Here is a 16967-nt window from a genome sequence, read left to right on the forward strand (position 1 = left end):
CTATCGTTGTCTAGGGGTTAAATGACCAAATTCAAAATGACTCAAAGTTCAGTTCGCAGTAATCGTTGCCATGGCGATGGACAAGGTGGGGAAGAGAGACATAGAATAGGAACAACTCATCATTCAGCACAGCTTCACTCACAGACCAGCGAGATGGCTCACAAACAGCATTTGGGCGGGTCCTTGGTGATGTCACCTGAGGTCACCGACTGTGACCCCTCCTCCAGATGCGGTCGATCCTCTGCAGTGAACCCGGCACCCAGGCAAGGGCGGACACACACCGGGTTCCCGCTGATCGTACCTTTCCACCCTGTGCGTTGTCCGGTTCTTCTCACCACTCGTGAGAAGCGCACCGCTTCCAGGGTCTCGTTACCTCGGGTGGCGTGTGTGTCTGTCTTAGCGAACCTGTCCCTTTTTATCCCCCTGCTGGGGTATCGCCTGTCCATCACTTCAAACAGTTCAGGGCTCAAAGGGGGGAGCCGCTCCAGACAGCTCTTCCTCCCACATCCCTTCATTACACATCTCCAGACGCTGCTCCATTGTTCCTTATCTCTCCTTCCCCTGAGGGCAGGTGGCAGACCAACTGCTGATGCCACTGATGCTAGCCCAGGCCAGCAAACATCTTAATTTTATGTGTATTCTCGTAACACTTCCCCCCTTTAAGGATTTTTACCGGGAGGTAAAAATTACAAACATGACTACATTATCTGATACATACACAATATACATCTTTAACAGTTATTTAGCTAATACAGAGAATTTGAAATTGTCAACACCTTGACAGACAATCACATTTTCTGTTCCTTTTACACGTGTTATTAATAATCCCTTAGACCAGGCTCCAACTCAGCAAACTTCATAGTGGCCAAAAACACTGATGAATTGCGACCAATGTAACCTCTCATTTGGTTTTGTCCCGGACCACAACAACAAGGGTCGTCCCATTCCGACTCAATTTTCCCTCGCAAGGGCTTAGTAGGAGGGGGACGGGTATTGACCGCAGAGTTATTGCAAAACTTCCTGCAGTACCCCACCATCTCCAAAAGCCTTCTGAGGGCCCTCTTGTCTGTCGGGGTTGGGAGGTCAGCGATAGCCTGCACTGTAGCTTGCATCACTGCCAGCTGCCCCTGTGTCACCACAATTCCCAGGTAAGTGACATTCGTGTGGCCGAATTCATTTTTTCCAAGGCTCACTATCACGCTGGCTTCAGACAGCCGTATTAAATTGCCAATACACACCTCTGTGTTCATCAGCCCTTTAGTCACTGAATTACTCGAAAAATATGGGTGTTGTTTGCTTGGCTGCCCTATTGTAACAGACATAACCCAACGTCCCAGTTCTTTGCAGTTCCTCGGGACAATCAAACACATGGGTGCGAGTCGTTTAATTACTCCTTCGGGGATTAAGGGAGAGACCTTATCAGTAGACCTGGCCAAAACAATAGCCTTCTCCCATCTGACCGATCCCATCCTAATCTTTTCAAAATGGTTTTTTCCTCTTATCAAGGGGCCCCTAGCTTCATTGATTTCCACGCTAACACCGACTAGGTTTGTTAGCATATCAAAAGCCGGTGACCGTGTCAGTTCGCGTCGGTCATGATCAATAACATTTTTCCCCCTGGGCAGCCGGTAACTCTCTTTCATGATTCCACCAACTGTTTCCTCCAGCACCGCAAAATGTCCACCGGGGGGTACCTCGTGGGCCATGTTAAAAACCTCATCCCCGTAACTCTTTTGCACCACCCCCCACTCCTCATCTGCGGGTACTGTACTTGATTTCCCTTTCTTCCTTAGCACTTCCTCATCCGCACAATAGCCTACTAGTTCCCTTGTCAAGGCTGTGTCAGAGAGAGCTGTCTCGGCCAAAACCATCAGCCCCTCGTCTCGCTCCTGCGTCTGCACAAATTCTTTCCTGGCTACTGCTACGTCCGTCCCAGCTCCCTCACTACCTCTTATCTCACTACACCCTGTCTCATACAAGGTTGGCAGAAATGTTTCAGCCAAATTCACCATCGCGGGCGGGGCCTCCATGCTGGCAGGCTGACCCGTCAATCTCACGACTGGGAACACGATTCCTCCGGCGATGTCATTACCGAGCAAGACTTCCACGTCTTTCATCGGTAATTCGGACCTCACCCCGATCGTGACTAGTCCAGAGACCAGGTTGCTCTGTAAATGTATCTGGTGCAAAGGGACTGACTCTGTCCCTTCCCCAACACCTTTGACCTCTACCTCCCCAGTCTGGGTCTCTGAGCTAAACTCTAATACACTCTTCAGTATTAGTGACTGACACGCTCCCGTGTCTCTCCAGATCCGCACTGGAACTGGTTTTAACCTCTTTTTCACTGACACCAGTCCGGCCGAGATAAACCTCTCGCGCCCTTCCTGGACTTTTTCAGACCTGTCCTTCCCTAGCGGTTCGCTTAACAGCTCGATACAGCCATTCAAAATTTCCACTTTTCCTTTCCCCGTCTCCTTCCTTGGGGCAAAGCACCTGGACGCAAAGTGTCCGGCTTTCCCACAATTATAACAGACGACCCCAGGAGACTTCCTACCAGACTGCTCCCGGTCTGCCTTATCCTTTTCACTAGTCCCCGGCTTACTTTCTGACTTTTCCGGTGGACTCTCCCCGCCGTCCTGACTACCCTTCTGGTAGCCTTTACTCGGGGCAACCTTCATTTTATGCGTCAACGCATACTCATCCGCTAACTTAGCAGTTGCGGCTAACGTGGCTGCCTCTTTCTCATCGAGGTAGGGTCTCATACCCTCAGGGACACAACCTTTAAACTGCTCAATCAGAATCAGCTGCAGCAGTCTGTCATAATCCCCCTCTACCCCTTTCGAGGCGCACCAACGCTCACAATATGTTTGCATCTCGCGAGCAAACTCCAAATACGTGCGGTCCCACCGCTTCCTCGCATTCCGGAATCTCTGCCGGTATGCCTCCGGGACCAACTCATAAGTCCTGAGGATGGCCTCCTTCACCACCTCATACTTCTGGGCATCTTCCGGGGATAAAGCGGAGTAAGCTTGTTGGGCTTTCCCTTTCAGTACACTCTGAAGTAAAACAACCCACTTATCCCTCGGCCAGTCCTGACTTATAGCTACTTTTTCGAAGTGGAGAAAGTACCGATCCACATCGGTATCGTCAAATGGGGGAACCAGCCTAACCTCCTGGGTCGCCCGGAACCCTCCACCTTGGTTCGGCACGAGCCCCTGCTCGGCCCTTATCTTTAACTTCTCCAGCTCAAATTCCCTTTCCCTCTGTTTCTCCTCTCTCTCCAACTGTCTGTCCCTCTCTCTCTCTTCTCTCTCCAACTGTCTTTCTCTCTCTTGCCTTTCTACCTCTCTCTCTTTCTCTTCGTGTTCTAACTGCCGTACCCGGAACTCGTGCTCGAGTCTCAGTTTTTCAAGCTGTACCTGTACTGCGTCTCCAGCAGGTTTTTCAACAGACACCTCCCCCAGCTCACCTTGGGGAAACACACCTTTAGATACATAGTGCTCTACAATAGCTCTATGTATCTCCTCTCTCCTCATTGTCGACTTCACCTTAGAAAGATTCAACCGTTTGGCCACAGCTAACAATTCCGATTTCCTGGCATCCTCTAATGCCTCCAAGGTCGGCGCCTTTATAAATTCCTCAACCTCCATTTCTGCTGTTTGTCTTTTCTTTCTTTCGGGAATTTTAACCCAATCAATTTACTCCGTCCCAAATTTAGCGTTCAAAATCGCGGACGAGAACCCCACTTATGTTACGTACCCCGTAACTGGGTTGCCAAACCAGCAGAAATGGATCACTCAGTTGGAGTCTGGAGTACTAGAACTAAGAAAGTTTTATTAAAGAAACAAGCAACATAGTAATCGAAAGGGTAATAAATGCAACAGTTCAGTGATGATAAACACACATGTGCACAGCATTAAGATAACAGCATCAATCAAGCTCTATCGTTGTCTAGGGGTTAAATGACCAAATTCAAAATGACTCAAAGTTCAGTTCGCAGTAATCGTTGCCATGGCGATGGACAAGGTGGGGAAGAGAGACATAGAATAGGAACAACTCATCATTCAGCACAGCTTCACTCACAGACCAGCGAGATGGCTCACAAACAGCATTTGGGCGGGTCCTTGGTGATGTCACCTGAGGTCACCGACTGTGACCCCTCCTCCAGATGCGGTCGATCCTCTGCAGTGAACCCGGCACCCAGGCAAGGGCGGACACACACCGGGTTCCCGCTGATCGTACCTTTCCACCCTGTGCGTTGTCCGGTTCTTCTCACCACTCGTGAGAAGCGCACCGCTTCCAGGGTCTCGTTACCTCGGGTGGCGTGTGTGTCTGTCTTAGCGAACCTGTCCCTTTTTATCCCCCTGCTGGGGTATCGCCTGTCCATCACTTCAAACAGTTCAGGGCTCAAAGGGGGGAGCCGCTCCAGACAGCTCTTCCTCCCACATCCCTTCATTACACATCTCCAGACGCTGCTCCATTGTTCCTTATCTCTCCTTCCCCTGAGGGCAGGTGGCAGACCAACTGCTGATGCCACTGATGCTAGCCCAGGCCAGCAAACATCTTAATTTTATGTGTATTCTCGTAACAATACCGAGAACTCGATCCGAGATATCGCGGACCTTGGCACCAGGGAGGCAACAGACCATCCGGGATTCTCGATCTCTTCCACAGAACCTCTTATCTGTCCCCTTAACTACCGAATCCTCTATCACTACTGCTCTCCTCTTTTCCCTCCTTCCCCTCTGAGCGGAGGGTCCAGTCTTCATGCCAGAGACGCAACCACCTCAACTTGTCCCTGGTAGGTCGTCCCCATCAACAGTATCCAAAATGATATACTTATTATTGGTAGGAACAGCCACAGGGGTGCTCTGCTCATTCTGTCTATTCCCCTTCCCTCTCCTGACAGTCATCCAGCTACCTGTCTCCTGACTCTCAGGGGTGACTATCTCCCTCTAACTCCTCTCTGTTTCTGCCTCTGCCTCACGAATGATCCAAAGTTCATCCAGCTCCAGCTCCAGCTCCAGTTCCCTAACTCAGTTTGTCAGGAGCTGCAGCTGGATGTACCTTTTACAGGTGTAGTCATCAGAGACGATTGTGCTAACCCTGACTTCCCACATCCTGCAAACGGAACGCTCAACTGCCCTAACTGCTGCCTCCATTACCTACTCCTAAGGTAATTAAATTAAAGGAACTTACCCAGCCTTACCTCACATGGAGTGAAGCTCGTTCTTCAGCCTCTGCTCGCTGAAGCCTCTCGAGCCAAAGCCTTCCTACTCTGTATCCCTCTACTCCGTCACCCGCTCCGTTAACCTGCTCACTTTTAAACTCTCCCGCTGCCTCACGGTCCGACTTTCACGCGCTCGTGCAGTTGTGCCCCGTTCAACTGCCGAAGAAATGACTGACCCTCGTCAATCTGCTCGCTTTTAAACCTTCCCGCTGCCTCACGGTCCAACTTCCACGCACTTGCACAGTCGTGCCCTGTTCAACTGCTGAAGTCAACCATGTCACTGGGCTCTCTCTCAATCCTGTACTCTGATTTTTATTTGAGATAGTTTGCTACAGTGGTATCATCTGCAAACTGATTGTACCTTGGAAATGAAAGAACATTGTTCTAACCACCATTTCTCAGAAGTGCTAGTTTGGTCATTTTGGTGGTGTTTTGCGGACCTGAAGGCCTTGATTTCATTTTTTTTTAAAAAAATCTTTGTTTCTCAACCAGTAGTGCCGCTTTAAGTAATGAAAATCAGTGCAAAGAAGGGTATGTGCAGTGTTCTCTAAAATCTGAAATATTCCTTCCCTTGTTTTTCAGAAAGTTGTCCCTTTCAACTAACTGCATTGAAAAAATAGCGAATTTGAATGGACTGAGTAAGTGTCAGACTTCTAGTAATGTTTTCTTTCAATTGTTTTTATTTTTACAACAAACATTTTTTTTTAAATGAAACTGTGATAATGTTTCAATTAAAGGGAACAGTGTACATTTGGATTTTTGCTGGCGCTTGTTGCATGCCATTTTTACATGATGGTTAACAACATTTACATTGGCAAAACTGGCATCCTAAGACCTTTAAAAATCAGAGATATACATAGAACACCAGACAGTGCAGCACAGGAGCAGGCCCTTTGCCCCATGATATGCTGAACTAATTAAATTAATGATACCTAATTACACTACTCCCTTCTGCCTGCTCATGGTCCATACCTTTACCTTCTCTGCATATTCTTTTGCCTGTCTAAGAAACTCCTCTATTGTAATTGTCTCTGCAGTACAGTCTAGGCACCCAGCAATCTCTGTGGGGGAAAAATACTTGTCCTACAAATCTCCTTTGAACTTTCCCCTCTCACTTTAAATGCATGCCTTCTGGTAAGGCATTTCAACTCTGGGAGTAAAATACTGACTGAAAATCAATGTTCTCATAATTTTATAAACTTCTATCAAGTCTCTCTTCAACCTCTGTCACTCCAGAAAACATATCCAGAGAAATTATATCGCCAGAGATGTGTTCTGAAATACCGTGATACTATCCATTACCTTAAATGTTCACTAATGGTACAATGCAACTTTGAGTATGCAAGTTTTAGCAATAATGCTACCAGTCTTGTAATGTAGTGATCTGGAATAATAATTCAGAAGATGTGAACTCAAATCCCACTAGACAGTTTGTTATTTAGAATTCAGTTTCAAAAAGCTAGCACAAAGAACAAGCTGTTATCCCTAATCCAGCATTAGTTCCATTTCCTTAAGTTCAAGGGACACAGGTGAATGGAAATAATGGACAATGTTTCTTATCTGTTCTTATCTACCAATAACACAAGAAACTTCAGGATCATGGATAGTTGTTGGATAAAAAGATAATTCATGGTTTCTTTTCTTCCAGCTGCAAACGCTTCTTGAGTTTCTCTTACCTGAGTTTATTACCCTTCCCACCCTAGACAAATGAGGAGGTTATGGACTTGTTACTTAGAATAAAATTGTCAGGTCTTAACTACATGTGTTAGTGCCATGAGGCAATTCTGTACTTAAACAGGAAATAGGTGCCCAGATTACCCAAAGTTTATAATGCATCGTAATCCCTTAAAGTCACAGGTAACAATTATCGAGTTCATTTAATTAGTCCTTATCATCAAGGTTCTTCTGTCCCCTGGTTCCCTGGTCTAGTGGCACTGCTAGCTTAATGTGTCAGGCATGTATCCACATTGTCTTCCCTTGGTCCTTCAAAGCAGTGTAAGTATGTAGTTAATGATACTTGAAACAGGCCTATGAACCAGGGCTCAAGACAGTTATTTCATTGGTAAGATCTCACCGGTACCCATTCTCTTGGCTGGTAGGTCTGGGAGGGGAGAGAGAAGCGCGAGGTGATAGGTGAAACCTGAAGGGGGAGGGATGAAGTAAAGAGCATGGAAGTTGGCAGTCTTGCACGTGGTGTGCTTTAGTTCATAAGGTCTTTTCAGCCTCTGACACATCATGCTGTAATTGGACAAGTTCATCAAAACTTTTTGGAAAGTATTGGCAGCCTGGTCACACTGGAGTGCTACGTGACCATAAAGATCTGGTGTTGCTGCCTTAGCAAAGGAGTTAGCTCATTTGTTCCCTCCAGTTATTTCATTCTCCTCATTTGTATGAGCTGTGTAGTTTATAACAACACAGTAGCAGTAGGTATTTGAAAAGCAGGAAAAGATTCATAGTTAATTCACTGTGATTTATCAGAGTTCCCAAAAAGGTGAGAAACTCGCATTGTTTCCATAATTTTTCATTGTTAAGTGTTACTCCTAAGGCATAACGCGAGTCTTAATTATTTACAATAGCACTGGCTGCAAGGATACAGGCAAAAAGTTTGGCTGTTTGAGCAAAGTAGGAGGAAAGTTAGCTGTGCCACATCAGCTGTTATGAGATGCACACACCACATATCCACTAAAATTTTCACAAAATATTTTCCCAGTATCAGATTAGGAAGAAAAGCCATCAAAGAAAAATTACATGCAGGCTTACATCGGGTTGCATTTTACAAAGTTCAAACTTAAAATTAAATTTGTTATCAAAGTATATATATGTCAGCATATACAATCCTGAGATTAGTTTCCTTGTGAGCATACTCAATACATCCAAGAACCATATTAGGATCAGTGGAAGACCGCACCCAGCAGGGCAGACAAATAACCAATGTGCAAAAGACAACAAACTGATTCACCGATTGAGTAGAAAAGGCTGTGACTCACGACATTTTGGAGCTTTGAGCAGCGGCCAATCAACATTCAGGATTGATTGACGTCTCAGATTGAGCCCTCGGCATTCTTAAGTGGTAGGGTAAACAGCCAGAGGTCATGGTCCAATGACCCTAGGTGGGAAGCGTGACAAGGTTCTGCAAAGTGAGTTCAGGGAGTTAAGTGCTAAGTTTAAGGGCAGTACCTCAAGGGTTATGATCTCAGGATTGCTTGTGCTTGTGAGGCCAGAAATAGGAAGATTATAGTTTTACGCATGGCTAAGGAATTGGTGTCAGAGGGAGAGCATAAGATTTTGGATCGTTGGGCTCTCTTGCAGGGAAGGTGTGACCTGAACAGAAGAGACAGTTTGCCTCTGAACTGGGAGGGAATTAATAATGCGGGGGTCGGGGAGGTTTAAACTAGAGTTGCAGGGGGATGGGATCCAGAATACCAGAACAGATAGTGAAGAGGTTGTGGTGACAGATGTTGGTAAGAACTAAGTCAAAAGTCAGGAATCAAAAGGTTGAGCATGGTGAGACGAATGTCCTGAGCTGCGTATACTTCAACGCAAGAAATTCAACGTAGGAAATGTAGATGAGTTCAGGGCTTGGATCAATGCATGAAATCATGATATTGTAGCCATTAGTGAGACTTGGTTGCAGGAGGTACAGGACTGGCAATTCAGTATTCAAGGTTCTGTTGTTTTATACATCAGAATCTGGTTTATTATCACCAACATATGTCATGAAATTTGTTAACTTAGCAGCAGTAGTTCAATGCAATACATAATATAGAAGAAAAAAAACAAAATAAAATAATAATTAAGTAAATCAATTACAGTATATGTATATTAAATAGATTAAAAATCATGCAAAAAACCCAGAAATAATATATATTAAAAGAAGTAAGCTAGTGTCCAAGGAATCGGATGGCAGAGGGGAAGAAGCTGTTCCCGAGTTGCTGAGTGTGTGCCTTCAGGCTTCTGTACCTCCTACCTGATGGTAACAGTGAGAAAAGGGCATGCACTGGGTGCTGGAGGTCCTTAATAATGGACTGTGCCTTTCTGAGACACTGCTACTTGAAGATGTCCTGGGTACTTTGTAGTGTTACGTACCCCGTAACGGGTTAAAGAACCAACAGAAATGGAAATACGCCTGGAGTCTGGTATTGCTATTTACTAAAGCTCGTTTGTTAGTAACTACGCAATACAGTAATATAAAATCAGATAAATCAAACAGGTTAGCAATGATTATGTATATATAAGTGTGGAAATATATAAAAGTCAAGCTTCTTCAAGCTTAGGAGGTAAATGAATACAGCCTTACGATGATGGGTAAATGAAATCAGTTCAGGTTGTGGTATTGAGTTGAGTAGTGATGGAGAGAGAGAGAGAAAGAGGGGTGTTTATTTCTCCAGGTAAGCAGATGCTGTCGATTTTCTGTTGTCCTCCGAAATCCTTTAGAAGTTACCGAATGTGACCACAACAAGGAGACCGTCTTCTGTGGGTAAGTTATCAACCCAGGCGAGGGCTGAACACACTAATAACTTCCCACCAGTCACCCCTTGTCCACACTGTGAGAGCCACTGATTGATTCTCCTGATCGATCCTTCAAAAAAAAACACTTTTCTCTGGGCACAACAAAGCTCATCCGGTGTCCAAAACCATGTGTGTGTAACAACCAGCTGACCTTGTATTTATCTCTGCATGCTGACCACCAGCTGTCCATCAAGTAGCTCCTCTCTTCTCTCTCTGTAGGAACTCAGAAGCTGGCAGTGTCCTTGCAGAAATCCCAAACAAACTGTGAGCAGTCCTCACCCCTTTCTCTCTCGGTACCAAGCTGTTTGTGCTATACAGCTACACACACTCTCTCTCTCTTTTTAAAGGCACAGTCCATAAGGGATAATTCAGGATCCTGTCACAGTAGGCTAATACCCAAGATAGAGCCAACTAAATTTATAACCCTCTGCAGCTTCTTTCGGTCCTATGCAATAGCCCCCCATACCAGACAGTGGTCCAGCCTGTCAGAATGCTCTCCACGGTACACCTATAGAAGTTTTTGAGTATATTTGTTGACATAACAAATCCCTTCAGACTCCTAATAAAGTATAGTTGCTGTCTTGCCTTCTTCATAACTGCATCGATATGTTGTGTAATGTTCCGTTATATTGGCTCGTGTATGTCTAGGGGAAATCCAGCCCAGCATCCGCCTCCACACTCCCCACAGGGTCGGTTGCCACCCGAGTCAATCACAACATCAATCATCAGCCAGCACACCCAGTAAATTTTAACAAATACACTTTATAGATATTACTAATTCTATGACATTAATATACATTTGATACAGAGAGGAAAGTAATGAAAAAAAAAGGCGCCAACACTTATCAAAGTCCAAGTTCTTTGCGCGCTATGTTGGAGCTCAATTCGACTTCAGACGACCACCCGAATTCCGTCGACTCACGGCTCGGGACCACCCTGAGTGATCGACCGGAGCCTCTCCACACGTCCGCGGTCTTCCTCGTCTCTCCTCCGACTCCCCGCCAAAACTCAGTCCACAGTCATATCATACAGCATGGTATCCGAAAACAAAATAATACATAACCACCCATTGGCTAATAGAACCCTGTTATCTCATTTTAAAGTAAAACAAACTGTTAGCGCAAACTCTCTTCAGCGTTAAAGCACAACAAAGCCGCGTTCCCCAAATCAACATAACAAAGTCGCCATTTTAAATGTAACAAAAGAAAGACCCCGTACACTCTCCCCCCCCCACCACAAAAAGTCATGCCCTCATGACGTTAACAGAGTTCACCAGTGCTCCTTGTAAAACACAAAACCCAACCCAGGTGCATAAAGCAGTGACATAACTTTGCAGGGCAGTAGAGATCACACCCTGCTCTCCCGGCGCTATATAAGTCAGTCTCTCTGGGGGATGCCTACTCCTCTGAGGCCTCTGTACTTCCTCTGCTGACTCTCCCTGTTCAGACACCCCAGTTGACCCCTCGGGCCTATCTGTCGGACCTTCCCCCTCACCGGGACCCCTCTGCCCCTGTGAGCCCTCTGGCTCAGGTTCCAGCTCCACCCTCTCCTCCCCCAATCCCGACTGTAATACAGGCGGCTCTGCAACACCCTCCCCCAATCCCGGCTGTAATACAGGCGGCTCTGCAACACCCTCCCCCAATCCCGGCTGTAATACAGGCGGCTCTGCAACACCCTCCCCCAATCCCGGCTGGAATACAGGCGGCTCTGCAACACCCTCCCCCAATCCCGGCTGTAATACAGGCGGCTCTGCAACACCCTCCCCCAATCCCGGCTGGAATACAGGCGGCTCTGCAACACCCTCCCCCAATCCCGGCTGTAATACAGGCGGCTCTGCAACACCCTCCCCCAATCCCGGCTGTAATACAGGCGGCTCTGCAACACCCTCCCTCAGTTCCCCTAACTCAGTGAGGGAAGGGCCAAGAGTCTCTTCTCCCGGCACCGGGGAATCAGCAAACGGAAGCAGGTACCACACGTCTGACTCATCATCTTCCGATGACGTATCCCTTCTCGAGGTGGGGACTGGCCCCGTTCTCTTCGCAGCGGGCTCTCCCGCGCCCCGCGCCCTCGCAGAGTCCTCGTAATAGGAGTAAACTCCCATTCGGGCTCTGGGTCCATCTTCACCTCTCGACCCAGAGGCAACAGGTGGTTCTGATGGAGTACCTTGACAGACCCCTGCCCACCCTCAGGTCTCACCCGGTAAACCGGGAGATTCAGCATCTGACTCTCCACCACATAGGGGGTGGCCGCCCAATGGTCCGCCAACTTGTGCTTACCAGGTAGTCCTAAATTCCGGATAAGGACTCGGTCTCCCGGCAATAGCTGGACGAACTTTACCTTCTGATCATATCTCTTCTTATTCCGCTGGTTCTGCTTGGTGGCTGCCGCCTCAGCCAACTCGTACGCCCTTTTCAACTCTCTACTCATATCAGACATATACTTCAGACATGGCTTCGAAGGTATTTCCCCCGCTTCAGTCCCAAAACGTAGATCAATGGGCAACCTCGCTTCCCATCCGAACATCAGATAATAGGGCGAGTACCCCGTAGCATCATTGCGCGTACAATTGTAACAGTGAACCAAATGGGCGATGTGCCAACTCCACTTACTCTTCTGACCAATCTCCAAAGTGCCGAGCATGTCCAGCAGGGTCCGGTTAAACCTCTCGGGTTGAGGATCACCCTGCGGGTGATAGGGGGTGGTTCTGGATTTCTCAACTCCAAGCATACCCAGTAATTCATGTATAAGCCTGCTCTCGAAGTCCCGTCCCTGATCACTATGGATCCGCCGGGGAAGGCCATAATGAACAAAGTACTTCTCCCATAACACCTTCACCACTGTAGTCGCTTTCTGATCCTTAGTAGGAAAAGCCTGCGCATATCTAGTGTAGTGATCCGTGAGGACCAAGACATTGGCGATGTTGCTGGTGTCTGGCTCAATAGACAGGAAATCCATACACACCAGGTCCATGGGTCCCGCACTCTGCAAGTGGGAGAACGGGGCCGCCTGCACAGGCAGGGTCTTCCTCCTGACGCAACAACTACAGGTCTTTCTTCAACCTCCTTCCTCATCCGGGGCCAGTAAAACCGGTCCTTGACTAATCCACAGGTCTTCTCTACCCCTAAGTGCCCGGAATCATCATGTAGAGCCTGGAGCACAGTCTTCCGATACTTCTCAGGCATGACCAGCTGCCAGCGCCGGGGGGTGGTCCGGGGGCGACGTGACCTTGTTCAGGACGTGGTTCTTCAGCTTCAACCGGGGCCACTCCTTCAGTAGTAGGGGAACGGAGGCATGTTTCACCTTCTCCACCTGCCCCATATCACCCTGGCTAACCGCGTACCAGATAGTGCCAATGCTCGGGTCATCACGCTGAGCCGCCTCCACTTCCTGGGGACTCAACTCCGGCAGCTGCCTGTTCCGCAGAGCAGTCAAATTACAGTAAACAGTGGGTAGCGCGTCATCGTCAGCCCCCAGTTGATCTACTGCCCGATCCGTTCCCATCGGGGCTCCTACTTCCCCGTCGCTCCCAACTTGACACATGTCCTTTACTCCCTGGGCGGGGACACTCTTTCACTCCTCGGCCGTGCCCGATTTGTCGTGCGCCCGACGAGACAGGGCATCTGCATCGATGTTCCGACTCCCCGGGCGGTACTTCAGGCTGAACTCATAGGCAGACAAGGCTGCTAACCACCGGTGCCCAGTAGCATCCAGCTTCGCCGAGGTCAGGATATAAGTGAGGGGGTTGTTATCAGTTCTCACCTCAAACTGGGCCCCATATAGGTAGTCACTCAACTTGTCCATCACCGCCCATTTCAACGCCAAGAACTCCAGCTTGTGAGTGGGATAGTTTCTCTCAGATGATGACAAACTCCGACTGACAAACGCTACCGGCCTCAATCCGTTGCCCTGTTCCTGGTACAGGACAGCCCCCAGACCGTCGTGACTGGCATCAGTGTGTAGAACATACGGCTTCCAGGGATCAGCAAATGCCAACACTGGGGCCTGCGTCAGCACCCTTTTTAGAGGTTGGAACACCTCCTCACATTGAGCATCCCACCTCAATCCAAAAGGCTCTCCCGGGTTCAAGTATCCTCCTACCTCCGACCCTCAGTCTCCCTTCCTCCTCCTCCCCACAGGTGGATAGCCACACAGCAGCTGGTTCAATGGATGACTCATTTTCGCATATCCTTTCACGAACCGCCGGTAATATCCGCAAAACCCCAAAAACGAGCGTAAGGCGCTCACCTTCTGAGGTCTCGGCCAGGTGGTGACTGCGGCTATTTTATCCGGATCGGTGGCCACTCCATTTCGCGAGATTATGTGCCCAACATAACTGACTGACGTCTTGCAGAACTGACATTTATCCAGGGAAAGTTTTAACCCTTCCTCCTTCAGCCGACTCAGCACCTTCAGCAGCCGCTCCTCATGTTCCTCCAACATAGAACCAAACACTATCAGGTCGTCCAGGTACACCAACACCTCCAGCAGGTTCATATCCCCCACCGTCCTCTCCATGAGCCGCTGGAAGGTGGCTGGGGCCCCCGAGATGCCTTGGGGCATTCGTTCGAACTGGAAAAACCCCAGGGGGCAGATAAAGGCTGTCTTCTCCTTATCAGTCTCGCTCATTGGAATCTGGTAATAACCACTCCGCAAACCCAATACACTGAACCACTGTGCACCACTCAGACAGGCCAAGGCATCTTTCACCCTCGGGACCGTATATTGGTCGGGAACAGTGCGGCGGTTCAGGGTCCTATAGTCCACGCACATGCGTACCTTCCCATTTTTCTTCCTTGCCACCACTATGGGGGACGCATAGGGGCTTCGGGACTCCGCAATAATCCCTGCGTCTTTCAACTGCGCACATCTTCCACCTCTGCCGGGGCCAACCGCCGCGACCTCTCCCTAAACGGGGTGTCATTTGTTACCCGACTGGTGTGCCGAGTGCTCTTGGAACATCCCACATCAAACTCGTCCTGAGAAAAGACATCCCCTAACTTCAGCATCTTCTCCACCAGCCTGCTCTTATACGCCGGCGGTACAGGGGAGTTTTCAAAATTAAAGGCCTCCTCGGTCAGCCGCCCTCCGTTTCCCTCCAGTGGGCTTCACGGGGGCGCTGGACATCACCATCACCGGGAACAAGTGCGCCAGGGGCATCCCGCGCTTAAAGGTGATCTCCCTCTCCGTTATGTTCCTTACCATCACCCCCATCTGCCGTGCCTGTACAGCTGAGGGCCTCTGCAATTCAGGTCTCACCAGCGCCCCAGCCGGGAACCAGGATTCCCTTTCCAGGTCGTCGGGGGCGTCTACTAGCAGGGCCTCGCCTGGCGGTAATCCGGGGAATCTGGGGGTCCCCATCACTAATGCCGCCTCCCCTGGCCGTATCACCTTAGGCCTCGCCTGAGTGTGCACCACACCGTCCCTCGTTTGCACTCAGGATCCAGCCCCTGGGGGTCACTCACTCCTTCGTACACCGCTTGGAACACGAGGTGTACCGAGAGGGTCTCCAAAAAGTTCTCCCCCCCCCTTCTTCTTACAGGCTCCCAAGAGCCATCGCACCAGAGGGGAGTTAGTCCCCACCAACAGGGCAGCACCACCGGTCTCCACCGGGTCCGGACAAACCAACACCAGCGTCTCAAAGGCTTCCGATACTCCCACATCTCCCTCCGAAAATTCCAATCTCACTGACAAGTATCCATCGTACGGGTAATCACCATCACTTATGCCCCAAATCTCCAATGCTTTAAACGGAGTGACTGCCAAATGTTTCAGATATTTGTTGTAGAACAACCGGTACTGTAAGGTAACCTGCGACCTGGTGTCAAGGACGGCTTTTGCAAAGATTTCCTCTATCCGTAGGGACACGCTGGAACGGGGTCCCACCAGTCCATCAGGAATTTGGGCTTGTTCTTTCTGGGGTTCCATAGCGGTTTTCTGGGAACGTGTTCCTCTGGAGACTCCAGTCCATTCCCTCACTGAGCCTCTCCTAAGTTTCTCGACACCTCTCCCTTCTTAGTGGCCCAGGGGCCCTCTCCCCTCGGCGCATCTCGTCTCTCACAATCCTTCCGCAAGTGGCCAGCTTCCCCACAGCAGTAGCACGCCCCCGGCCACTCACATTCCCGGCGGAAATGCCCCTCTCTCCCACAGTTATAGCACCCACTACTCGCCGCCTCTCTCCTCCCGATACGGCCCCCTGGAGACCCTTTGGATTTCTCTGGTCTCACCCCGACTACCACCTCCTGAACCGCTGAAGACCGTCCCTGAGGGTCCGAGCCCCCTGCTCGGCCCAAAGCACACTCCTCGGCCCGTACCTCTCGGATCAGCTGTCCGAATGATGGAGGGGGGCTCTGCTTAAATGACTGCCGTACACTCCAAGCCACCCTGTCATCCTCCCGGGAACCGCTACATATCTGGCTCATCCTTAACTCCGCCACTTCGTCCTCCTTCACTACCCCTCGTCGAAGCAACCCCGTAAGCTTTCCTTCCAGCCTGAAAGCATAGTCTGAGAACTTTTCCCCTCTTCTCTGCCCCACCTGTTGAAACTCCGCTAAATGCCGCCAGGGACCCCCTGACAGTCCAAACACTTCCTCCAAAGCGTCCAAACACTCCGATAGGGAAGCCAAGGGATGTGCCGCTCTCAGATCACGGACCACCCAGGCCGCCCCGCCCCTTAAGCTTTCCACCAATTGCTGTCTCTTTTCCTCATCCGAAACTGGCCACACCTCTAACAATTGGGATGTATCTTCAACCCAGGTATCATAGTCATCCTCCCCTTCTGGGGTGGGCTTGGCTCCCGAGAAAATTCTCAGCTTCGGGCGGTGCCCCTCAACCCTTCTTGCCAGGGAGGTAATGGCAGCCGTTAACTCGGCAGTCTCATCCTGCCCATGGGGGCCGGGCCTGGCCAAACCTTCCCACTCCACACCTCCACCCCTGGCTACTGGCACCTCCCTTGGGGCCTCATCTAGCTCCTCCTCCTCCGGCAGCTCCTCACTTGCGTCCTCGGGGAGGGTATGGAGACCCCACGGCCCCGCCTCCCCCGGGGCATGGACTGTCGCTGGTAGTTCCAACGTCATGACGTTGGCACTCGTCCGCACCAACATCCAGCTAGACGCCGGTTCTTTCCCACCCCTTCTAGCTACAAGTTCTACCTGCCCGATACCTTTAATCCAACTCAACCCTCGCACCAGCACCTCTGCCGGAATGCGATAATTGACCCCGCTTACCACAC

At 49.5% G+C, this 16967-nt stretch overlaps 1 protein-coding gene across 1 annotated transcript in view; it reads left to right on the plus strand.

Moving 5' to 3' along the window:
- dnal1 (dynein, axonemal, light chain 1) overlaps nucleotides 1-16967 on the plus strand; it is a 114364-nt gene that overhangs the window by 41090 nt on the left and 56307 nt on the right. Inside the window, exon 4 of the mRNA XM_063032882.1 lies at nucleotides 5813-5868. Coding sequence (XP_062888952.1) covers nucleotides 5813-5868 — 56 coding nt within the window. The remainder of the gene's footprint in view (nucleotides 1-5812; nucleotides 5869-16967) is intronic.

The sequence above is a fragment of the Mobula hypostoma genome, chromosome 1, assembly GCF_963921235.1.
Source record: "Mobula hypostoma chromosome 1, sMobHyp1.1, whole genome shotgun sequence".
NCBI lineage: Eukaryota > Metazoa > Chordata > Chondrichthyes > Myliobatiformes > Myliobatidae > Mobula > Mobula hypostoma.